At 41.9% G+C, this 24,852-nt stretch overlaps 2 protein-coding genes across 5 annotated transcripts; one reads left to right on the forward strand and one right to left on the reverse strand.

The window, feature by feature from the left end:
* Nucleotides 1-2,048: 2,048 nt before the first annotated feature.
* Sprtn (SprT-like N-terminal domain) lies at nucleotides 2,049-14,221 on the reverse strand. 4 transcript variants are annotated; one of them, XM_010621942.3, is made up of 5 exons: nucleotides 13,784-14,221; nucleotides 12,587-12,638; nucleotides 7,631-7,759; nucleotides 4,261-4,528; nucleotides 2,049-3,331 (listed from the first exon to the last, which is right to left on the reverse strand). In XM_010621942.3, exons 1-5 carry the CDS (start codon nucleotides 14,041-14,043, stop codon nucleotides 2,598-2,600), a joined length of 1,443 nt encoding a protein of 480 aa, XP_010620244.1. In that variant the 5' UTR covers nucleotides 14,044-14,221; the 3' UTR covers nucleotides 2,049-2,597. The 4 variants fall into 4 exon arrangements, with proteins under 4 accessions (XP_010620244.1, XP_010620243.1, XP_010620246.1 ...); XM_010621941.3 differs by having other exon boundaries at nucleotides 12,539-12,638; nucleotides 13,784-14,220; XM_010621944.3 differs by lacking the exon at nucleotides 13,784-14,221 and adding an exon at nucleotides 13,216-13,768.
* Nucleotides 14,174-17,285, forward strand: Exoc8 (exocyst complex component 8). Its single transcript, XM_010621940.3, is given in 2 exon segments — nucleotides 14,174-14,839; nucleotides 14,842-17,285. Coding segments are annotated over 2 exon segments (2,364 nt in total). The 5' UTR covers nucleotides 14,174-14,277; the 3' UTR covers nucleotides 16,644-17,285.
* The last annotated feature ends 7,567 nt before the right edge of the window (nucleotides 17,286-24,852 follow it).

Genomic DNA, 24,852 nt, shown 5'->3' on the forward strand with positions numbered 1-24,852 from the left:
GCCTGCCTCGCAAGTGCAAGGGCCTGAGTTCAATCCCCGGTACTGTTAAAAAAAAAAAAAAATCTAAAAAAAAGGGGGAGGAAAAATATAAGCATAACCAAAAAAACAAATTGATACAGTATGACTTAGATTTAGGGGTAACCTAAGTTTTCAATACAGACATTATTTTTGGGCCAGCTAGCAGGCATCCCTCTCATTCCAACTGTGCACCTCCATGCTTCCTACACCTGTCCTCCATCCATCCTGCCCTAGAGCTTTGCAACAAGTCTGGCTGGCATGTGAGCCTTGCCAAGGGGGACCTGAGTCACCAGGTACCTGGCCGCCTACAACCCGCATCCCGCCGTACCAGAGACCAAACTTGGGCCCTTGAGCTTGCGAGGGAGGCAGCAGAACCACTGAGCTAAATCCCCTGTCCTCCAGGTACTCTTGATCAGGACTCACACATGATGTATGGTCCCTGCCCTTAAACTCTTGGTCAGGTCAGTCCTGCCTGCAGTCTTTCTCTCGGTCGTTAACTCTTGTATTTTATCCATGCTTCCTTTAACAGCATTGAGTCCCTTGGCTATGTGTGCCCTGCTAGGCCTTCAACCAACCTAACTCCACTCACCAATGCACTTGACTTGCACAGAGTCTGCTCCGGCACTGTCCCAAAGTCCTGGACTACATACACATAATGGTCTGTCCTCAGGCTCTTCCACAGCACTAGGCAGAAACCCTTGTCACAGTGCTTGCTCACCGAGCACTCACTGAGGTTCATCAGCCAATCTCCCCTACTAGGCTGGCTGTCATGCTCCCTAAAGATAATACACTTCACAGACTCAAACTTTTGCTTTTACTAAAAATGTACTTTATTGCACTTATTAACAAACTGATAAAAGTTAACAGTATATATTTAAAAATACACATATTTTGTCATTTACCTATATTTTTTTAAAACTTTATACTTTAAGAAATATCAAAACTTCAGAACATCCAACTAGACAGACTAAAAACAGTTAATGCCAAACCAAAAAAAAAAATATATATATAACTAATGCACAAAAACAAAACAAACAAAAAAAAGAATGCCGAACAACTGTAAGTGCTCACGCACTGCTAAGATGAGTGTAAAATAGTGGTATTTACTAAGGCTACACAGATACACCCTGTGACCCAGCAAGCTGCCCCGAGTATATTCCCAACAGGAGGACTAAGGGGGTTCTTACAGCATTATTCCTAACAGCCCCTAACTAAGACAATTTAAATGTTCATTAATCTTACAATGGATCCTACATTCACGCAAATACTCAGAGCAATGAAAATGAACTGCTACATACAGCAACAAAGATACTTTCAGGAAGCTTGAAAAATAGGCTGAAATGAACCTTTGGTAACAGGTTGGGGATGGTGAGCATGGTGGGAACTGGCCAGAAAAAGTCAAGCACAGGGCGGTCTCCCTGAGCAAGAGAAAGCTTTTAATTTTTAAGTCACACAGGTAAACACTATGCAAAAGTTTACTCGAACCTATACTTAGACTGGTGCACCTTACCTTGTACAACTTATATTCCAACAAAGAAAAAGGAAAACTGGACTCTGGCTCTGGCGAATAGTACAGCTATAGGCACCAAGTAAATGGATACAAATCTTTGTCCCTTTGCTGGAACACAGAAATTAATGTTTGCATTTGCAAAAAGTAAGTTTTTAAATGCATAATTGGTATTCCTTTTATTAAAATGGTTTCAATTTTGGCTGAAGGGTTGGCACATATTTGACTCCCATGAGCGAGGCAACTCTGTTATACTAAATATACCAGTTACTTGCCAGCACTCAGCTTTAACTACTCATTTTGCTAAATACAGTACTAAGTAGAAAACCGGATACGAAATCTGGCCTATAGAACTATAATGACTATTTGTCTTTAGTAACATCCCAAAAGAAATTTATTTTACTATATTATCTATTTTAACCTAAAAATCTGCTGCTACCTCTGGTAAAAGTGGAACAGAGAAAATTCTCTGAAATACAGAAAAATTATTTCCTAAGCTTTTGGAGGGAGAAAAAAAAAAATCAGAAAAACAAAAACCTTAAATACTCTAAAAGAACTACTCCAATTTGCACTTCAAATTGTTGTTGGTTAAGTTTGACACTGTGAAGATGAGTATCAGTCCAGGGTAGGTGCCTTAATACTATTACTTTTTAAAATATTCAACTTAACCAGGTACCTACAAGACTCCTGATAGAAATTATACAAATAAAAAGATTAACAGATGTAAAGATCTTCAAGAGCAAATAAAATAAAACTACCTAAAATTACCCATGCAGAATAAACCCTGGCCTACAATGCAAGTAAGGTAAGAGTGAAGGTAGCACCCAGACAAGTAAAAAGAAAAAAAAATTTTTTTTTAAATGAGGCTTATGTTGCTCAGGCTGATCTCAAACTCCCATCTCAGCCTCTTGAGTAGCTGGGACCACACAGGTGCTACCATGCCCAGCTGGAGATGTAAAATACTGTTACAATCTCCCATATGTATAAATAAAATAGAATGTTTGTACTGGTGTGCTGGCTGGCCACTTGTGAGAAAATACAGGCAGCAGGTGAGATTCGTTTTTCAGACTTTTCAGCTTCTGTCACGGAGGGCACTACCTTCCAGGCACTGGTCTAGGTGCTCGTTAATCTGTGACTCCACAACATAAGTCTGACACACTGGACAGCTGACCAGCTGGCTCTGACTGCATAAGCTGCTGGAACTCTGAGTTGTAGCTGTAAAGTGTGAACTACTTTCTGGCTCACTGCTATCACTCTGTAGCTGTTCTTTCTTCATAAAGAAGGTGTCAAAAATGGTGCTGTCTTCCAGCCTGGGTCGTTTGCCTGGGAACTTGTCTTTGGACCCATGTCCATACGGGGATGAAGTTACAGATGCTGAGGCCATCACTTTGGAGGGATTTCTCAGGGATGTCTTAGAAGACGGAACCTTCCTTTGAGAACTAGAATAGACTGAGTGTTTAGTGATGTCACCAACGGTCCCATTTTTCAGGAGGCTTCCAGTCACACTTCTGAAAGCCTTTTGGTTGGCCACTGAGACTCTGGGAAAGTAGGTGCTTAGGACACTTTGGTGCACAGGAGGGATTATATGAAATTTTTTACTTGAGCTATTCTGTTTGAATTTCACCTCGGTGGTAGAATCATGTCTTACAACTGCTGAATTGTCCTGACTAAAAAGATCTTGGGATTCATTGATAGCACGTGCGGCAATCGATTTCCCAGATGAAGGTGGATTCCTCACCTCTTCCAGAACATACCCTTTTCCACTGAAAGGGATTAGTGGTTGAGCCTCACTTCTACTGGGCTTATCTGCAAAAGAAGCAAATAAAGCTTTTCCTAGATTCAACACTGATGCAGTAACAAACACTAAGTAATGCACAGTCTTCTCAATGAAGAAAATATTTCGTTCTAACTTAGACCCATTAGTAATTACCTATCAATGGGAGAAGGTCATCTTGGGAAGTCAGATCTGATACTGAAAGAATAAAAGCAGAGTTCTCTCATACGAATAAAAAGACTTATCATGCTAAAGAATACCCAAGGAACAAGGACCCTCCAAAAAGGTTTCTTTCCTCTATAATTAACTCCAGAAGAGAAAAACCTACCTCATTGTGTTTCTTCCTATTCACAGAACAAGATCCAGCCCCCCACACAGAAGTTTCTACATCTCTCTGACTGTACTGAGCATTTTAGACTTTGGAAACACAGCTTGTGCTCATGGGTCCTACCACACCAACTGACACTTCCTAAGGGAAGGAACATCAACTACATCAACCTGTTACCTCCTCAAAAGATGGTGACTATAGGAGAGGGGAAGAGCCTCAAGACGAAATACTAACAAATATATGTCACATCCTTTCCCATTCTCCTCCCAGTGAGCACATGGAGAGAAACCAACTGATAGGAAGAGGTATAGTTGGGATTTACATTGCTGTTTTTATGTTAATAACCTCTTTGCTTTCTGTTTCCTAATTACTTAGCAAAGTCAAGACAGGGAAAGGAACTCTACCTCAAATATTCTCATGGAAACTTTCTACTTTTACTTCTACAGAAAGCAAAATATATTTTCCTAGCATCATTTCATGGACAATGGAATTTTCCCTTAAAGCTACACTTGAATATTTCTATACCACAAACAGCACTCAGGCTTACTTTGATACCAGTTCTCTAGAGAGCAATATTGTTTACATTGGCTATGGTCATGGAAAAAAACTTTAGAAGAGAACATGTAAAAGTACCTTTATTCTCCACTGTTGATATAGGCTGCTTTTGTAGTTTTGCCTTTCCTTTTCCTTTTTTTGAGTAATTTTCTGGTTCCTTGATTTTTATATAAGTGCCTCCACAGGTTTTCTGGTGTTCAGCCCACCAGTAGTCATGTGCAGAGGGTGCCCTGTTGGTGGCACGTTTGACATAGCCGTAATATGGCTGTGTGTACTGACAAGGCCCATTGCAGCGCCACCAGTGTCGGCGATACTCCTCCACCTCATCATGAAATGTGTGGTAGACCTGGGTAGAGAGGGAAGTTTCAGCATTCAGTAAGCAAGTTAGCAATTGTAAGGAAATACTTCACATAAGCAGTCTTTTTTGTAACTTTCCATTTCCCAGAGATTTCTGAAAAGCTCCATTTTGGGGAAAGAAAGCTAATATATTTAGAAGTTCATTTTAATAGGAGATAGAAGCAGTTAATACTTCCTAAACTGTGTAAAGATAGAATGTGAGATAAATTTTTTTTGAGAAAGCCACAAAAACAATTCTATAAATGCTAAATGCTTCAGAAATAGAATATTAAAATGATCAAAAATTAGGATGAAGACAAGATTTAAAACAACACTATAAGAATCATTCTCTGGTTGGAGATGTAGCTCAGTGATGGAGTGGTTGTCTCCTGTATTTGAAGCTGTAGGTTTGATCCTGGTACTGAAAAATAAATAAATTAAAAAGAGAAAATGAAAAGAATCATTTCTACTGCTAAAAAGTTCCCTATCAGTAACAATACTAATAGCTCTGAAGAACCAACCTCCTCTTGTCAGTGCCTCACCTAACACAGCATCTTTGCCAGTGAAGCCTCTACTGTGCTCACTCCCAATGTAAAAACTCTGCTTGTGTCTCGACAGTTAGCTTTAGGTGGTAATACTATAGCTGTCCATGGCTGTTTCTCATAACAGAATTTGAATGTTTTCCTGCTGGGTCACCAGTGGTCAGTGGTTGGCATGGGGAACATATCTGCTGACTGAGCCATAAGAAAACACCACGCACCAAGTCACATTTTTCTATAAATAAGCTTTCCAGTTCTTATGTGAAAATGATTTATTTTGCCTTCTAGCTTTAGATAATGTCTAAAACCTAAGCAAAAACCAATAAAAAAAAATTCTGGCACAGTCAGCACCCCCAAGCAAGCACCTCAGCAGTGAAGCCTGCACAAGACTCTGAAAATTACTCCTGTTGGCCTGCAGCACAATGGAGAGCTCATACTTAGTATAGAAGGAGGACAAGGGTCAACCCCCAGTACTCAAACAATTGATTATGAAAATCACTACTCCTACATGACTATGTGGGACTTTATCTTCTCAGTGGTATATTACTATTGGTATAAAAATTAGGAGCACCTATACATACGTAAAATTTTTCTAACCAAAAAGTTAATTTTCTAATAAATTATCCTTTAAGAAAGAATGTTAAGCTTTCTTGTGTAACATGTTTTATGCTCTATCATAAACAAAAATTTCCATTACTTGGCATGCATGCAAATAGTACACTCTATATTAGGGGTATAAAGGAGTGAAGGACATTAAATTTTAGGCCAGAGGCATGTAAATGCTGCCCTCTATTGTATTCAAACTCTTCACTTAGTAATTAATTAGCAAAAAAGGGCAGGGAATTGAATTTGATTTGTTTCCAACTCCTATGATTCCTACAATATGGGCATAGAGCTTTTAATGGGGTGTCACTACAATGAAATGTTCTAGTAGCTCTATAATAACAGGACATAAGGTACACTAACAAAGGCTGCTCACTCCACAAAACCTCCCCTAAATAAAAACACCACAGACCCTCAAATCAAAACACTACGTCCTCTTCCAAATGAGCAATGGGAACTGTACCAGGGCTTTGCTTCAGTAAAATTTCAGGTGAAGAAACCAGGTCTTTTGAACTAAGAACTCCATAATTCTCCCAACTGGATTCTATATCTGGCAGATATACCGAAATGGAAGCCATTTTTCTGATGTGAAGTAACTATGTATCCAATAACTGCATGAGGTTTCAGAAAATTAAAACTGACCGATAAAGAAAAAACACATTTAGGGTAAGCACTTTTCATTTCCCACCACACTGGCATTTATTTTCTTTTTAAGAAATATCCAAACATATTCCAGAATTTAGTCTGTGTTGGAATCTTATTCAATTCAGCATTTGCTAAGCTGGCAAAAGGGCATGAGGTCACCATCTTATACAGACTTACATTAAGATGAGGAGGAACCACCCAGTATGCTGAGCTAAGAAAGGGGAATGAAGACTATAAAACGTGAACCTCTTGCTGAGACGACTTAGAGAAAGACAGTTTGGTCCCACTGGAAAGAGACTAAGCCTTGTACTTATGAGGAAAGGAAGGGAGGTGCATAGGTCAGTTAATAAAAAGCAGGACACAAGCAAGGGGTTGGGAGAGGCAAGAAAAAAGAACAGTCAGGTTATTTAATAAAATGAATATAGTGATTGACAGACACTAATATTCAATTAGTACTCAAGCTGTACAAAAATATTTATGTGGTTCTTCTTTAATCCTATCTCCTCACAAGGATCCTGCAGGTAGATACTGTTATTACCCCTAGTTGCAGGTGAGTAAGATAAGGCAGAGAAGCACTGGGTAGATTCAGGAAAATCATTAGTGGAACAAGGTAGGATATGAACCCCAGCAACTTGATACCTCAGTCTTCTTCACCCCAGGCTTTGCTACCTGCAATGACTATGCAGAGGTAGGAATCAGAAAGACTTCCGATGGACGGAATGCCAGAGGAAATGGTAGCAGAACATAGGATGAATTCAAGGAGACTACAATAAGAAAACCAAGTGAAGAAGCTGTCACAAAAGCTGAGTACTGCAGGCCTGAATTAACTAACCCTGAAAGGAGAGGAGGCCAGAGGCCTCAGAGGTATCGCTGACTCTACTGTTCTAATGTGTACGCCTGGAAAGCCAATTAGCTTCCTTAGGCTTCTTGTTCACTGCCGAAATTTCTCAAAGGTATTTGTTTTTATCTACTCCAACACACACCCACAAGTACCAGGATCAAACCCAGAGGGCTCTATCACTGAGCTATATCCCTGAGCATTTTTATTATACATATTTTTCCCCCTTTGTTTTGCAGTACTGGGGATTGAACCCCAGGGCCTTCAGAGTGAGCTATAATCCCAGCCCTTTGTTTATTCTGAGACAGGTCTTGCTAAATTGCCCATGCTGGCCTCAAATTTGCAATCTTCCTATGTTAGTCTCTGAAGTAGCTAGGATTACAGGTATAAGCCACTGTACCTGGCCAGCTCACTATTTTTAATTAAATCTCAGAAGTTACTGAATAAATAATCATTAAATACCATAAACATCTGAGACATTATATACCGTAATATTGGCTCCAGTCAGGCGGTTGATGCGATGCATATGTTTACAAAACTCTGGGCCATGTCCTTCTCGATCTTTATCATTATTAGTGATAAATAAATAGGCATGTATCATTTCATGCAAGAGGGTCTGAAACAGAAAACAATTTTGTTATAGCACTTCTGAAAATAATGCATTTTATTACTATACCTATGGTCTTAAACATCTATAAGCATATAGTCACAAAATTTTGAAAATATTCAAAAGCTCTGCAGATCCTGGATAAATAATTTTCTGTTCCTAGAAGCCCTTACTAAGTACAAAGCAAAATCCAGAAGAAAAGATCAGTAAATCCATCTAAATACACACTTAAACTTTGATAGAAAAAACACCATTAAGAAAAAGATAGACAATTATGTGTGCAACACATATCAAAGGTTATTAAACCTGAATGTATCATACAAAGAGCCCTGAATATGAACAGGAAAATGATAAACAGGTTCAGTTTTAAAGTTGGAAAAAGCTGGGTGTCATGGCATGCACCTGTACTTTCAACTATCTGGGAAGCTGTGGAAGATCATTTGAGCCCAGGAGTTCAAGGATAATTCAAGGAAACTATAGAAAAATCCTGTCCCTTGAAGAAAAGATAAGCCAGGCACAGCAGTGCACACCTGCAATCCCAGCACTCTAGGAGGCTGAGGCAGGAAAATCGCATGTTCAAGCTCAGCTTGGGGAACTTAGTGACTTACCAAGACCCTGTATCAAAGTAAAATATAAAAAAGGAGACTCAATGGGTTCAATCCCTTGTACTACAAAAAATAAATAGATAAAATTAGTTTAAAATGTCCTGGAGTTTACATAAAAAGAAGTATAAATGACTCATAAACATATTAAAATGTTCAATCTAATTTACAAAATAGAGAAAGTCAAGTTAAAGCACTAGGATACTATTTCTTGTTCATCAAGACTGGTAAAACTTGAGTATGACACTGTTAGCAAAGCTAAGGGAAAATAAATATTTGCATATATTGCTAGTGGAAGCACAAAATGGCACAACCCCTGTGAATTTCACAGCAGTTAACAAAATTACAAATACATTTGCCATTTTATGCCAGCAATCCCCAGATAAGCATGAAAGGCTTACATATAGATGTGTTCACTGTGGCACTGTTTATAAAGGTAAAAACTTAGAAACACCTCAAATATTTACCAACAGGACCCTGGCTGAATGTACATCCACAAAACAGAATTCTACACAGCCATAAAAAGAATGAAAAAGATCTCTAGGCGCTGGCCATGGTGGCGCACACCTGTAATCCCAGCACTCTAGAGGCTGAGGCAGGAGGATTGTTGCCAGCCTAGGCTACATAGTGAAATCTATCTCAATTACCACCGCCTCCCAAAATAAGATCTCTAGGAAATGATGTGGAGAAAGCTACAGAGTATACTGTTTTAATGAAAAAGACAAAGTACACTGCATTCAGTATAAGAAATGTGTTACAGGAAACAGGAATTAAAAGAGATATAAATATTTGCAACGGGGCTGGGGATTTAGCTCAGTAGTTCTGTTGCCTGCCTTGTAAGCACAAGGTCCTGAGTTCAATCCCTGGTACCAAAAAAAAAAAAAAAATTGCAACGCAGAAAAATGAAATCAACCAATAATTCCTATAATAGGTAGGAGAACAGAGAAAGGTATAGAACAAGATTTCCCTGTATATTTCCCTTCTATAGTTTTAAATCATGCAAAAGTTTAAGACAATAAAAATAATCACTCCACATCAAGAATACAAAAGTTTATGTAAGAAATGAACAAATGCTTTTAAGGTTGCCTGAGTTTTTTGTTCCAAAAAAGTATAAACATTGTCTTTTTTGAAAAATAAAAACTAGGCTAAAGGTGTGGCTCAGTGGCAGAGTGCCTGCCTAGCATTCCCTGGATTCTATCTCCAGCACAAAAAAGCGAGCAAGCAAACAAACAGACCATAAAGATCTTCAAAAGCAAATATTTTCTATAATTCTCAATATGTGCAGTTGTATATAGGTGCATGGAGTACTGGGGATTGCTAAGCCCTCTACCACTGAGCTATATCCCTGGCCCTTTAAGTGAAATAGGATCTCATTAAGTTGCCTGTGTGGTTTCAAATTGTGTAACCCTCCTATCTCAATCTCCCTACTAGTTGGCATTAGTCATGCATCATCAATAATTTTTTAAAAAAGATTCTGGGGCTGAGGATGTTGCTTAGTGAACAGACACTTGCCTGGCAGTAATGATGCTCTGGGTTCAATCCCTGACAGTGGCAAAATAAAAGAAAGAGGAATTTCCATCAGAAGAACAAGACTGACAGACTCACACTGCATAATGAAATTTTAGCCTGAGCTGGGCATGGCAGCACATGCCTGTAATCCCAGCACTTGGGAGGATGAGGCAGGAGGATCACTGTGAGTTTGAGACCAGCCTGGGCTACATAGTGAGTTCCAGGTCAGTCTCAACTACATAGTGAGACCCTGTCTCAAACCCCCCACACCAAAAAAAAGATTTTAGCCTTATAAAATTATGCTGAACATGAGAATCAATTATTTTCAATTGGTCATTAATACCCACTTTAAAATAATTATCTGCACCTTTTAAAAGGAACATTTTTTTTAGTAAATGTCACTCTATTCAGAAAACTCAAATTCAAGAGAGGCTATTCTAGGGCCAGGGATTTGGCTCAGTGGTCCGGTTGCCTGCCTCACAAGCACAAGGGCCTGAGTTTGATCCTTGGTCCCCGCCCCCAAGGCTATTCTACAATTTCAAACGCTTCTCAACAATCTATGATGATAAATACCCATTCTCACAAAAGAGAAACAATGTAAACATCTGGCAAATAGCACAAGGCAATATTTTTGTATCTATCTACCAGTATCCAAAATGAGGCTAGATTTGAGGCTTTAGACAGCATATCTCTGTTTCCCATTACTCTTGTAATGAATTCTAGTCCTAAACATGTCACAAGTTTTCTGACCTTGGTCTTGTTCAAGTTACTCTTACTCCTCTGGCCAAGAGTACTCTTCTGTCCTATCTCTAGTTGTCAGGAGGTCCATTAGGAGTCTAGGCCTCACCTCTCTAGGTTCAACTGGCAGGAATAAGCAATAGTGCAGTCTGAGAAAGCTGAGAAGCAGTTGAGTTAGGGAAACTAAAAAGCAAGGACTTTTTTGGGGGGGGGCGTTGAGACAGGGTCTCACTATGTAGTAATCCCAGCACTTGGGAGGCTGAAACAAGAATTATCACAAGTTCAAGATCAGGTCAGACTACATAATGAGACCCTTTCTAAAAAAAACCAAAAACTGTTCACGTGCTTAATCAGTACATAATCCTTAGGCAACTCCTCATCTATTATTATTTTTTTGCGGGGAGGTGGTTTGAGACAGGGGTTCACTATATAGTTGAGACTGACCTGGAACTCACTATGTAGCCCAGGCTGGTCTCGAACTCACAGCAATTCTCCTGCCTCAGCCTCCCAAGAGTGCTGAGATTACAGGCATGCGCCACCACACCTGGCTTAACTCCTCATCTATTAACGTTCCTGGTAAGGCTGATTTGGTTAATCATGTTTGTTTTATGCATACTACTTTTTTCTGTGTATTCATCAAATTACTAAAAGGGTTGTACTAATACCTGCAACCATAATTGTAGACTATTTGTTTCTGTTAGTTTACTTTCAGTCTATACTCAATAGTCTAATGTTATAAAAAATGTCCCTTTTTTTCTAGCAAAACTTTCTTTGAAGTTATTTGATCTGCTACTAATAAAGATGCAATAGCTATCTGTTTTGTTTGGATATGCATTTTCTATCCCTTCAAATCTAACATATATGTCTTTGTTATAAGTATACCTCTTTTAATCTAGTCAGGTTCCTCTAACAGAATAGTCACCCACATTTAATACAATTAGTGTTTATGCCTTTTTCTTTAGGTCACATCAACTTTGCTCTTTACTCCTTATTTTTCATTAATCAGATGTTTCTAACACACCATTTTACATCTAGTATCTTTTCACTTTTTAAATTTTAGTATAAAAGATGTAGCATATTATTATCATCATAACCAATTCTTTTTCTCATAGGATGGGGCATATCATTCCTGGGGGTACTGCAATAGCCAGTCAATGCATGGAGTAGACAAAGAAAGCTTTCTGCTTCAAAATTGCATTTAACATACTGCCCAGACAGTGTACATATCAAGAAGTCAACTGATCAGAACAGATATGACACCTGATTTTAAAAAACAAAGGTTGATCTTGTACACTTTTATGTGTACAGCTAAACAGTCATAGTTATGAAATACATTATTATGCTTTAAAGTCCATTCCTCATATCTCCCAGCATGTTTTAAGCTATTTCCACCCCGTAGAGACAATCTCTACCATCCCTGTGCTGTCCTATGCAAATTTTTCAAGTGATAGAACTGGGGCAGGAAAAGACACTGGCTGCACCTTGGAGACTTCCAGGTATCTACTAAACCCAATCTGAACTAGGACAGCTCTACAGTGAAATGTACCTCCAGACTACTGTGCTGCCAGCTCAGGTAGGTATCCTAGCTGGGCAGCAGTGTGGTGGTCAATCAGTGGATAACCCAAATTTGTTTGTGTCAATGGGAACACTCAGATCCTAAGTTTTTCTCTACTTCTAAATATGTAACTTAAACAAATTACTTAACCTATCTGAGCTTTCCTTATCTGTAAAAATGAAGATAATCAATATTGATAAACATAGCTGCTGTAAAGATCAATGAAATAATACACCTGACAGCCTTTCTTAGCTATGCAGCATTATAAACATAAAAGATATTATGTGCTCCACAACTCAAGTTTGTATTAAGGGAAAAGCAATAAAATAAAGATTTATTTGCAGCAGACTGTAAAGTACTGAGCTAAGAATGCACAAAGAATACCTCTACAAGATCTTTTCTTGGTCTGAACTTTAAAAGGGGTTCACTGACCCGGATGGAACACATTCCTCCACTGCCTTCATAGCAGCAAATCCCAGCGCACCTGAAAAACAATTACTATGTGTTACATTTACCAAATTCAGATGAAAGGAAAACAGAAGAGCAAATCCTTACTCTTCCTTTGGCAGTTCAGATCCTGCCAAAATGTGTCCCCTCCACCCTTCCCATACTGGGGCCTTTGCACTGAACTCTAGCTCCAGCCCCCCCCCCCCATACAGTGTTGCTAAGTCTCTAAATTGCTAAAGCTGGGCTCAAATTGTGATCCTCTTGTCTAAACCTCTCAGAGTGCTAGGATTACAGGAGTGCACTACCCCCAGCTAGCTCAGATAGCATCCATCTTGGGAACAGAACTTGCATTGCACCCCAGTCAGGAGGCTGTTGCCACTACTGTGGCTTCCCTTACACTAAGTTGCAAGGCTCAAAAAGGACAGTCACCTCAGGGACCCATTCTCCTCCCCTGCCAGGCAGCACCTGGTAGTAAACCATCATAGCTGTGCAAGCACACCTGTATGAAGAAGAGCTGTACTCTAAAACAATTGATAGCCCATCTTAACCTGCCTTACTGTAGGTTGTTCAGTATAATTTCAAACCAAAACTCATGTGACACCACAGAACCACACCTGAGCCTTATCATTCACATGGTGGGACACGTTCTTTCAAATCACGGTTTCTCAAACTATTCTTGAATGGCATCTTAACTGAGGGTCTTTGAGTCAAGCACTTTCTCAGGGTTAGGTCCTAGAGGTCCGGTTCACACGTCTTGGTGGACCTTGGGTCCTGGCACTTTCGGGGCAAGTCCTAAGAGTCAGGTCCACTCGTCCTAGGGAACCCTGGCACTCTCAAGGCAGGGTTCTAGGAGTAAGGTCCAGAGTTCTGAAATCCCTGGGTCCTGGTACTCTTGTGGCAGGGTCCTAGGAATTAGGTCCACATGTCCTGAGGAATCCTGGGTCTTCACACGCTCAGAACCAGGTCCTAAGAGTCAGGACCAGATGTCCTGGGGGACTCTGGGTCCAGGCATTTTGGGGGCAGAATCCTAGGGGATACGGCCACTCATTCTGAGGGACGCTGGGTCCAGCGCACTCCTCTTCGGGGTGTCCTCAGGCCAAGCCCTCAGTACCCTGGGGAAAAGAGGCTAAGCACCAACGGCAGGGGCTCTGGCGGTTCCGGGCGGCGCGCGGGCGCACTCACAGCGTCATGCGCGCGCTCCACTTCACCTCCACCGCCTCCAGTCGGCCCCAGAAAAAGTTGTCGTTGAACTGCACGAACAGACCCTGCAGGTCTGGGGTGGGGTCCACCAGTTCCCAGGACGCGTCCACCAGCGACAGGGTCTCCTGCGCTGCGCGCTTGGCGGCCCGCGCGTCCCACTCTTCCTGCAGTCGCAGCGCGACCATCAGATCCTCATCCTCATTCATCGCGCTGCCCAGTCCCCCTGAGACTCTCGACAACATCGGCTTCTCGAGACCTCAGGCCCAACTTCAAGCGTGCGCGGGCTCGTCCCGAACACCGGCGCTAGGGTCCTGGAGCTTCGCAGCGGACGGAAGTACGACACCGCCCGCAGGTATAGGCCGGGTAGGGTCTCGCAAAACCGGTTACGGCCTTTATCCCTCACCAAGACTCACGCCCTACGTCACGCTCTGAATATGCGCAGATCCCACTTCGCCACTACTTAAGCAGTGAAGCGCATGCGCCTTAGTCCGTTAGCGTTTCCGCGCTGGCGTCATAACCGCGCTCAAATCCAGCGCATAGTGTGCGACGCCCGCGCGACGATTGGCTCCGGCGCAGGCGCAGGCGCAGGCGCAGCGTCCGGCGCCCCTTCCTGGCGCGGGCGTCCTTGTCTAGCTCAAGCCCCCAGCTCCCTCAACCTCCGGGTTACTAGGAGTTCGGGTGGGGCCAGACAGCGGTCAGTGACAACGACTGCGGAGGTCGGCACTGCTAGGGTGATGGCCATGTCGGACAGTGGGGCGAGCCGCCTGCGGCGACAGCTGGAATCGGGGGGCTTCGAGGCGCGTCTGTACGTGAAGCAGCTATCGCAGCAGTCGGACGGGGACCGCGACCTGCAAGAACACCGGCAGCGCGTGCAGGCGCTGGCGGAGGAGACGGCGCAGAACCTAAAGCGCAACGTCTACCAGAACTACCGGCAGTTCATCGAGACGGCGCGGGAGATCTCCTACCTGGAGAGCGAAATGTACCAGCTTAGCCACCTGCTGACTGAGCAGAAGAGTAGCCTAGAGAGCATCCCACTGGCTGCGCGGGTACCCGGGACCGCCGACGTGGTCAGGCCGGCTTCCTTCCCGGACCAGTGGGAACCCCGCGCGACAGCCCCAGTGCTGGCGAGGAGGGCAAGCAGCGTACGCTGACCACGCTCCTAGAAAAGGTGGAGGGCTGCAGGCATCTGCTGGAGACGCCCGGGCAGTACCTGGTGTACAACGGGGACCTGGTGGAGTACGAGGCAGACCACATGGCGCAGCTGCAGCGTGTGCACGGCTTCCTCATGAATGACTGTCTGCTGGTGGCTACCTGGCTGCCCCAGCGACGGGGCATGTACCGCTACAACGCGCTGTACCAACTGGATGGCTTGGCTGTGGTCAATGTCAAGGACAACCCGCCCATGAAGGACATGTTCAAGTTACTCATGTTCCCTGAAAGCCGAATTTTTCAGGCAGAAAATGCCAAGATCAAACGGGAGTGGCTGGAAGTGCTGGAGGAAACCAAGAGGGCCCTTAGCGAGAAGAAGAGGAGGGAGCAGGAGGAGGCAGCGGCCCCGCGAGGGCCCCCACAAGTAACTGCCAAGGCCAGCAACCCATTTGAGGATGACGACGACGAAGAGCCAGCTACTCCTGAGGTAGAGGAAGAGAAGGTGGACCTCTCAGTGGAGTGGATCCAGGAGCTGCCGGAAGACCTGGATGTCTGTATTGCACAGAGGGACTTTGAGGGAGCTGTTGATCTTCTGGACAAACTGAACCACTACTTAGAAGGCAAGACCGGCTCACCTCCTGTGAAGGAACTCAGGGCCAAAGTGGATGAGCGTGTAAGGCAGCTTACTGAAGTTCTTGTGTTTGAACTCTCCCCAGATCGTTCTCTGAGAGGTGGCCCCAAGGCCACTCGCAGGGCAGTTTCTCAGCTAATCCGGCTAGGCCAGTGCACAAAAGCCTGCGAACTGTTTTTGAGAAACCGGGCAGCAGCTGTGCACACTGCAATACGGCAGCTCCGCATTGAAGGAGCCACTCTTCTCTACATTCACAAGCTCTGCCATGTCTTCTTCACCAGCTTGCTGGAGACTGCAAGGGAATTCGAGACAGATTTTGCAGGCACAGATAGTGGCTGCTACTCTGCTTTTGTGGTCTGGGCAAGGTCAGCCATGGGCATGTTTGTGGATGCTTTCAGCAAGCAAGTGTTTGACAGCAAGGAGAGCCTCTCTACAGCAGCAGAGTGTGTGAAGGTGGCCAAGGAGCACTGCCAGCAGCTGGGGGAAATTGGGCTGGACCTCACCTTCATCATCCATGCTCTGCTGGTGAAAGATATCCAGGGGGCCTTGCACAGCTACAAGGAGATCATCATTGAAGCCACCAAACACCGCAACTCGGAAGAGATGTGGAGGCGGATGAACCTGATGACTCCTGAGGCCCTGAGCAAGCTCAAGGAAGAAATGAGGAGTTGCAGGGTCAGTAACTTTGAGCAGTACACAGGCGATGACTGCTGGGTGAACTTGAGCTACACAGTGGTTGCCTTCACCAAGCAGACTATGGGCTTTCTAGAAGAGGCACTGAAGCTGTATTTCCCTGAGCTGCACATGGTGCTCCTAGAGAGCCTGGTGGAAATCATCCTGGTTGCTGTTCAGCATGTGGATTACAGTCTGCGGTGTGAGCAGGATCCAGAGAAGAAAGCTTTTATCAGGCAGAATGCATCCTTTCTGTATGAAACAGTCCTCCCTGTGGTGGAGAAGAGGTTTGAGGAAGGTGTGGGGAAACCTGCCAAGCAGCTCCAGGACCTGAGGAACACGTCCAGACTCATGCGTGTGAACCCCGAGAGTACAACTTCAGTGGTCTGATGTTTGGGTTCACTTGTGCATGCATACATATTGCTTATGTGTTATTTGTATTTATGTTATATTAGCATATCCATGATAGTTTTGCATGTCCATGATAGTTCAAACAGCTCAAAGATTTAAAAATGCCTTATAAGAAATGTAAAATCAAAAGAAAAAAGACATTAAGTCAAATAATGAAAATACTAGATTATTAAAACATACTATCTATGCTTTCCTTTTAAATTATGCTAATTTTTAATGAACATGTTGTTACACTGTAGTATTGAGGTTTATCTCTGAGTCAAAACATATTTTCTCATGCAGCACCAAGAAAATTCTAATAGATGGGCCGGGATTTAGCTCAGTGGTTCTGCTGCCTGCCTTGCAAGACCAAGAACCCAAGTTTGAACCCCGGTACCAAAAAAAAAAAAAATTCTAATAGTTTATGTTGTGAAGTTCCCCAGTACGAAAAGTTTAGTTTTCTTAAAAGGTACACTGCCATCTCAGACCTTAAACTGTAATTGAACAATTTGGGAAAAAGGAGTTGGGGAAATTTGTTTTAGGACAAATTTTACTAAATTATTTCTTGAAACTAGCTGTGTGTGGATGTCGTATACTCCCATCCCTTTTTTTTTTTTTTTTTTTGGGTACCGGGGATTGAACTCTAGTCCTTGCTCTTATGAGGCAGGCAGCGGAACCACTGAGCTAAATCCCCAGCCCTACTCCCATACTTATTGAAAAAGAGGAAGCTTTCAGGAAAACCAGGAGCTGGGGGCATGGTGGCCTGTGCTAGTAATCCCAGTTACTGGAAAGGCTAAGGCTAGGACTGCAAGTTCAGGGACAAGGCCAGCCCAGCAATTTAATGAGACCCTATCTCAAAAAAAAAAGGCTGGAGTTGTAGTTCAGCAGTGCTAGAGAAAACAAAACAAAAACAACAGAAATCACACCTCAAACATTTCCATAATTTGAATAGCTGATTATTTTCAGTTGCTAATTAGCAGCTTGATACTGTTTGATTTGGAAGCATCTACTTGGAAATTGGAAGTGGTAAAGGTCCCCCCCAACATATTTCTGAAATGTGTAAACTTCCAGCTGGAGCTTTTGTCTTTGTCATATTAAATACAAGTAATATGACACATTAAAGAACCTTGGCAGTAGCCATTGACTTTTCAGCCTCCATTCATTCCTTCAGGGTAGGTTATATAGTAGCTCAGCTACAGGCAAATGAAAAAAGTTTCCATTGAAATCTTTATGTAGATCTCAGGGTCTGGGTGGATGAAAAGTTAGAAAAAAAAAAGCAAATCCTACCGTTCTTAAAAATGACTACTTTGAGCAGAGATTTGTTTTGAGTTCTTTTTGTAAGAAAACAAGAGAACATAGATGAGATTGATATACCCAAGTCACAGGCAAGAAAAGCTTTGCAACTTCCAGAATGCTTTGTGCTGCATTTTCTTTTTGAAGACAAGGTTTTACTATGTAGTTCATAGTGGCCTTGAATTTACTATATAGCCCTGGTTGGTCTCGAACTCAACAGCAATCCTCTTGCTTTAACCTCCTGGGTGCTGGGATTATAGGCATGTGCCATCTCACCTGGCCCATTTTCTTGTTTTACTTTTAACTTTTATTGCTTTGTGTTTAAAAGGACTTCAGGTGACAATGCTTAATTCATATTGCTTAGTAAAACGTAAATAAGAAATGTGAGCTTCCCAGGGTTTCTATTTCTAAACTATGCTTCCATTGTGTATTAATATTCTTCTATTTGAAAGAAATGTTCTTGCTGAGTGAGAACTATTTTTTCCCTAGCATCTTGTGAATCTTCTCCTTAAGTGCCATTTGTGCTCATGGTTTCTAAAGGTCATTTATCTGAATAAAAATGATGGTATTAAGACTGAAAATTATGTGAAACCTAAAGTGCATTCGGAGTAGTGGCTTAGGTTTATAAGATTCTTTAATTACTTAGATGCCAGACTAACACTTTTCTTTTTAGCTGTCTTCCCCTCCCCACCCCATACTGGATTTGAACCGAGGGCCTTTGTACTAACTACATCTCCAGCCCTTTTTTAAAAAATTGACAGAAGGTCTTGCTAAATTGGCCAGGCTGGACTTTAGCTTGTAATCCACTTTAAGCTATACATATTTAAAAAGTCAGGAGGGCCAAGGGAAAGGGTTTGCCAATAATTTTACTACTATGAGAGGTTGAGGCAGGAGAATTGCCCAGCCTGGACAAATTGAGTGACTTCATGAGACCCTGCCTCAAAAAATAAAAGGGCCAAGGATGTAGCTCAGTGCGAAGGCCCTCGGTTCAGTTCCTGGTACCACAAAAAGAATATAAATAAAAGGTTGAAAGGTATTAGGATTTTCTTTGATTAGTTTTTTTCACGTATCTAGGATTTTCTATATAACATAACTGGTTATCTTAGCTGAACAAAGACAGTTACACTTTTTAAAAGATCATTGGAAACTTGACTTTTTATAAAATTTTGTGATTATTATTTTCTGCCGTTTACCTTTTCTACTGTATTGTAGAAAATATGAACTATGTAAATATGTGGCGCGGAGTCTGTGATAGTTCTGAAAGTTCCTCTTAAGGCATGGAGTTGTAAAAACTTAAATGTGTATTCTCAGATATATAAATGGTTGCTTCTGCATAAAACTGCCTGCTTTTTAAAACTGAAAGTACAGAATTTTCTTTTAAGAATTTTTGTGTTCCTTAATGATAATTGTAGCTGAAGGAGATATACTTTCAGTGACTCAATCAGTATGGGAAGTTGATTAAATCTGCCAGTTTTGTAATGTTTCTGTGCTGGACATAAAAAGTTAATGCTGCCTTCCCCAACTCAGGGGTCAGAGCTCTTCTCTCTAGTCCTTGTCTCAGACTCCAGAATAAGTTCTAAAATCAAATCCAGAAATACAGTACATGCTGAATACCACGTAGCATTATCTTTTCTTGTTTGCTTCAAGCATACCTGTCACTTGAGCTTGGGATCACTGGCTTGATTGGGTTAATTACTGCTTGGAAAAAAGACACTGTGGAATTAAGTCTTTTTTGATTAAAGCCTCATTTCACTTATGTGCTAAAAAGATTTTTTGTTTAAAATACTACTTAGGGTTTAATTTTCAATACTTGTATCTTGGAACTTGATCTCTCTTACCTAGGATTAGAGATTTGGGACTTAACATGGAGTGTAAAATCAATATGTGTAGAATTTCATTTTTGATATGCTGTTTAAGTAACTCTGAGATGTAAAATAAAGCTTTAAAATGTTCTTAAACTGGATAAAATTGATATTACACTATTATTTTGATGTTCGTTAATCAGGATTTAACATTCTTGTATTCCTGTTATTAAAATATTTTGTGGTATTTTTTTTTTTCCTGTGTGGGGAAGATGGAAAGCTGTTAGCTAATTTAAATAAGTATTCTGCTTACCATCAGAATTATGAATAAATCAGGTCTCAGGTTTTTTTAGGTTTCTCTTGAATGGGAAATTCCAGATATATACAATGTGAATTTAGCCTAAAAAAAAATTTTATGCCCTCTTCACATCCTTAGATAAAAAACAAACAAAACAAAACAAAACAAATGCAGGCCTCACTACCAAAGCTAAATGACAAGATTCTGCTTTTTTAAAAAGTAATTTTTTTGGTACCAGGGATTGAACGTAGGACCTTGCATTTGCCAGGCAGGCAACAGGCGTGGTGTCACTGAGCTACACCCCTCACCCAGTTATGCTTTTTTTAAAGTAGTGTGTCTATATGGAGGAAGCAATAACATATTTACAAGTATTGGGTGCTGTGCTTCACAGTGATTTAAGTGTGAGGGCAGGGAGGACAAAATAAAGTCAAGCATGTTTTAAGATGCTTGAAAATTGGAGAAAATCAACAAAAATTATAGAATAATTACTCAGCTATGTACAGCAAGAATACTGAGGAAGGGAGTAATGTAATTTGAGGAATTTGGGAAGTTCTCACAAAAACACTAGTCCTGGAGTACTGGTACTTGGGCTGGCCCCTGAAGAATGGAAAAAACAGACCTACAAAGAGGGAGAGCATGCCACGAGCAAAGACCTATGGCGATGCAGGTGTCACACAAGGAAACCTGTTAGAAGGGACAGCGGAGCATGGAACAGGAGTAGAGTACATGCCACCTGAGAGCCTCAGTCTGTCCAGATGTGAAGAACCAAAGTCCCCACTCACACTGAGCCTGCCCACAATTGCACCCCCTTGGTAAGAGTTTCATGTGCATTTCCCCCAGAAATTGGTTCATGCTACACATGCAGTTCAAGATCTTGCTTTTATTCAAGTAGCAATTCGGAATTTTTAAGACTACATCTCACATCAATACTATACCTCATGTTTTCTGTAATAGAATGGTCTTCAATCACGGTGAATGGATAAATTATACTTTTGTATTTTACAATTATTTTAAGGTTTTTGTGATTACAAAAAATTCCAGAACCACCTCCACGCATACAGGTAAGTGTATGTGTGTATATACGTGTGTGCATGTGAATATATCTGAAAGATACATGGCTAGACATCGTTCTGCTAAATTGTGCTTTTAAAATTTGGATCAGACCATCAGAAGAGTTGTACCATTTTATATTCTGCCCAACAGTTTAAGGAAATACTCCTGTGACTGTTTTTATAAATGCTCATAAAAATACTTAATAAAGGTCCTATTTTTACTAGTCCTTTTCTGTGAAGTCTCATTTGTATTTTTTGAGTGTGGTTGAGCATTTGTATTTCCTTTTCCATTCAATAAACTGTTTATGTCTTTTGCCATTCTTGTATTATCTTTGTATTCTGATTTTGGAAGTTATTGTATAGTTAGGAAATTAATGTAGGCTATGGTTGTAGATTTTTCTTAGTTTGTCATTTGTTTATATTTTAGTATATGTGCTCCCAAAGTGAGCATTTTTATTTTGTCTATGTTTGTTCATTTATTTTCACAGTGTAAGTTTTAATCAGTTACGAAGCCAGATTTGTCTTTTTTTTTTTTGGTAATGGGGATAGAACTCAGGACTTCGAGTTGCCAGGTAGGTGCTACATCCCTGGCCTGGGTTTTTTTTTCCTTATGACTTCTGCGTTGTGTCAGGCTTACGAAGACCTTGTTCAGTAAGCCTTAAAATGTTTTTATTGCTGGGAATTGTGTACACCTGTAATCCCAGCACTTGGGAGGCTGAGGTAGGAGTGTTACCCTGAGATCGAGGTCAGGCTGAGCTACATGGTATGTTCAAGGCCAGCTTGAACTACAGAAACCCTGTCTCAACAAAAGCAAAACACACATATTTTTCTTGTAACTTATTGTAACATTTGAAGTTTTGCTCCATTTCTCCTTTCAGCATTCCATTTCCCCACAAATAGCAAATTGTTACACTGTTGAATTATCCTTCTCCCCCTTGATCTGAGGTGTCATTTTAATGCCAAGTACACACAAGAAGCAGCTGGTGTCAGCTCACCCACCCTGTTAGCTTTCCATTATGGGGACAAAACACTGGAGAGTCAACTAAGAAGGAGGAAAAAGATTAATTCTAGCTCACTCTCAGAAGTTTCAGTCCCCCTTGGGCTCAATGCATTGTTTTGAAACCTGGAGTGAGGCAGGACATCATGGGAGTGTGAGGTGGGGCACAGCGGCTCACCTCACGGTGGCCTGGAAGCAGAGAGGAGAGATCAAGATCCCAATGTCTTCAAAGCAATGCTCCCGTCTCCTAAAGGCCCGCTCCCAAAGTTTCCACTCTATCTCAACAGCACCACAGGCTGAGGGTCACGCCTTTAACACATGGGCCTTTGGGGAGATACAGAGCCCAACTAGAACAGCCATTCAGGCAGTGGTTCTGCTCCCTTCAGAAGACAGGACACTTTATGGAGCGGGTAAGTGATAGAGCACAGCTGGACGCAGGTGTTGTCTTTCGCCTTGGGAAAGACCTTCAGCAGACAAATGCTGGCAGTGACATTTCAGGCAGAAGGCAGAAGATGGCTCTCTGGAGAGACCGACCAGCCAAAGAGAAAAAGACTGAGGTACACTTAAGTTTGTAACTCACAGCAAAACGGCCAAGTCCCTGTCCTGGTTGCCTACCTGTGCAGCCAGCCAAGCTAGCTATAGTCAGCTGCTAGTTTCTCACTCCTAAAGATAAAAGGCAGCAAAGTTCATTAGGCATTTGGAGAAAACACCTAACTTTAAGGCAAACCCCTTCCGCAAGTTGAAGAGATTATTGCAAGAGATGAAAAAAAATCCACAAAATTATAAGTATTGTCAGACAAAATATTGCATCCATGAAATAAAAACAGGGTGTTATAAAACAAAAACCAAGAGACACAAAAATAATGTAACAAATATTATAAATAAAGAATGGAAGCTGGGTGTGATGGTGCAGGGCTGTAAGCCCAGTAATGCTGGGAGGCTGAGGCAGGAGGATTGCAAGTTCGAGTCCAGTCTGGACAACTTGGCAACTAAGTTTTTCAAAATTTAAAAACAAAAGAGGCTAAAAATGTAGCTTAGCTCAGTGTGAAGGCCCTGGGTTCAATCTCCAGTACTGGAAAAAAAAATAGAGGGGATCAATAATAATAATACAAGAACATATCCCAATACTGAAGGACACAGACCTACTGAAAAGGTCTGTTGAGGGCCCAGGACTTAAAAAGACCCATACAAAGCATATCACCTGAAATTCCAGAAACCAGATTATTAGAACTTTCCGAGAGACAATAGTTCATATTCAGAATGGCTTTGACTACAGAACATTTGAGAAATGCTTTTTAAAATCCACAGAAGAGCTAGACATGGTGGCACACACTGATAATCCTAGCCACTAGGGAGGCAAGGCAGGAGGATCCCCAAATTCATCTGTTTAATCATAATCCCTATTGTAGTTGTATTTTAAGGTGAGGGTTTTAAGAGGTGAAAAGAGCTGCAGTGAAATAGTGTAGGCACTTTTAGGCAGATTCTCTTCTGCTGTGTGAAGATAGAGCTTCTTCTTCCAGAGGATGTGGCAAGGTGCCTCCCAAGCAGAGAGCAGGCCTTCACCAGACACCAGACCTACTGGTGCATTGAACATGGGTTTCCCAACCTCCAGAATGTACAAAATACGCTTGTTACTTATAAAGTACCCAGCCTCAGATATTTCATCATAGCAGCACTGACACCTGCACCATGTTCAATCCTCCCAACTACTTCCAGAGGTGGTTACTGTAGTCATCTACTCTATGAAGAAAGGCGAGGCTTTGCAAGTGTATGCAAGACCACACAAGGCCCGTATAGATTCCCCTATCTTACAGCGATTGTTTTCAATTTCTTTTACTTTTACTTTTGCTCTTCAAAAAAATTTTTTTCCTCCAGACTAGCAGTATGCAGTAGGATCATCTCTCATGATACTGGGCAGCCGCAGTAGCTGTAGTTCCATCAGCCAAGCAATCACAGTGCATCATGTTGCTAAGATGTGCCAGGGGTTATTAGGTACGCAAAGCATCTGTAGCACAGAGCTGGGTTTCAAGCTCAGCCCAGCTCTAGATGCTGCTCTATGTCACATTGTGCCTGCATGGGAAATGGTCCTAGAAAACCAGATGCTTTGAGCTTTTGTTTTTACTTCAAAGTGCTGGCAGCTCCATAACTGTGGAGAGGACAGTGCAGGGGCTTAGGGTCAGCAGTGTGGTTTAAAGCTGTTGGTGTGGGGTGGCACAGGTGTGCAGTGAGTACTGCTTTGAAGCTACACCTACTTCTTAGGAAGCAGCTCTGCTTTCACAAAGACCAGGTTTACTTGGCGTGTCTTGGAACAATGATTGAGGAAGAGCCTGAGAAGGTAGTGAGCCCTCTGCAACATCTCTTGGAGCTTAAAGCCTCATTCCATCTTCTCTGCACCCCAGTCCCACTTGCCTGCTTGCAACATCCGAGCTGGCCAGAGACAAATCTAGCTACTTGCACTCAAACTCCAGTCTGTTCAAGTATGACATTTGTTACAAACAGGTCAAAAAGCAAAGATCAACTTAGTCTTTGATATGCACAAGTACAAGACGTGTCACAGGGTGCGGGGGGTGGAGAAGTAACCAAATAGGGTGTCTGGGATTCTTTCAAAAGCACATCTAGCCAGGCATTGCGGCGCACGCCTGTAATCCCAGCACTCGGGAGGCTGAAGCAGGAGGATCACTGTGAGTTCAAGACCAGCCTGGGTTACATAGTGAGTTCCAGGTCAGTCTCAACTACATAGTGAGACCCTGTCTCAAAAAAACCAAAA

This window comes from Fukomys damarensis, unplaced genomic scaffold (assembly GCF_012274545.1).
Source record: "Fukomys damarensis isolate Sample0158 unplaced genomic scaffold, DMR_v1.0_HiC HiC_scaffold_10, whole genome shotgun sequence".
Classification (NCBI taxonomy): Eukaryota; Metazoa; Chordata; class Mammalia; order Rodentia; family Bathyergidae; genus Fukomys; species Fukomys damarensis.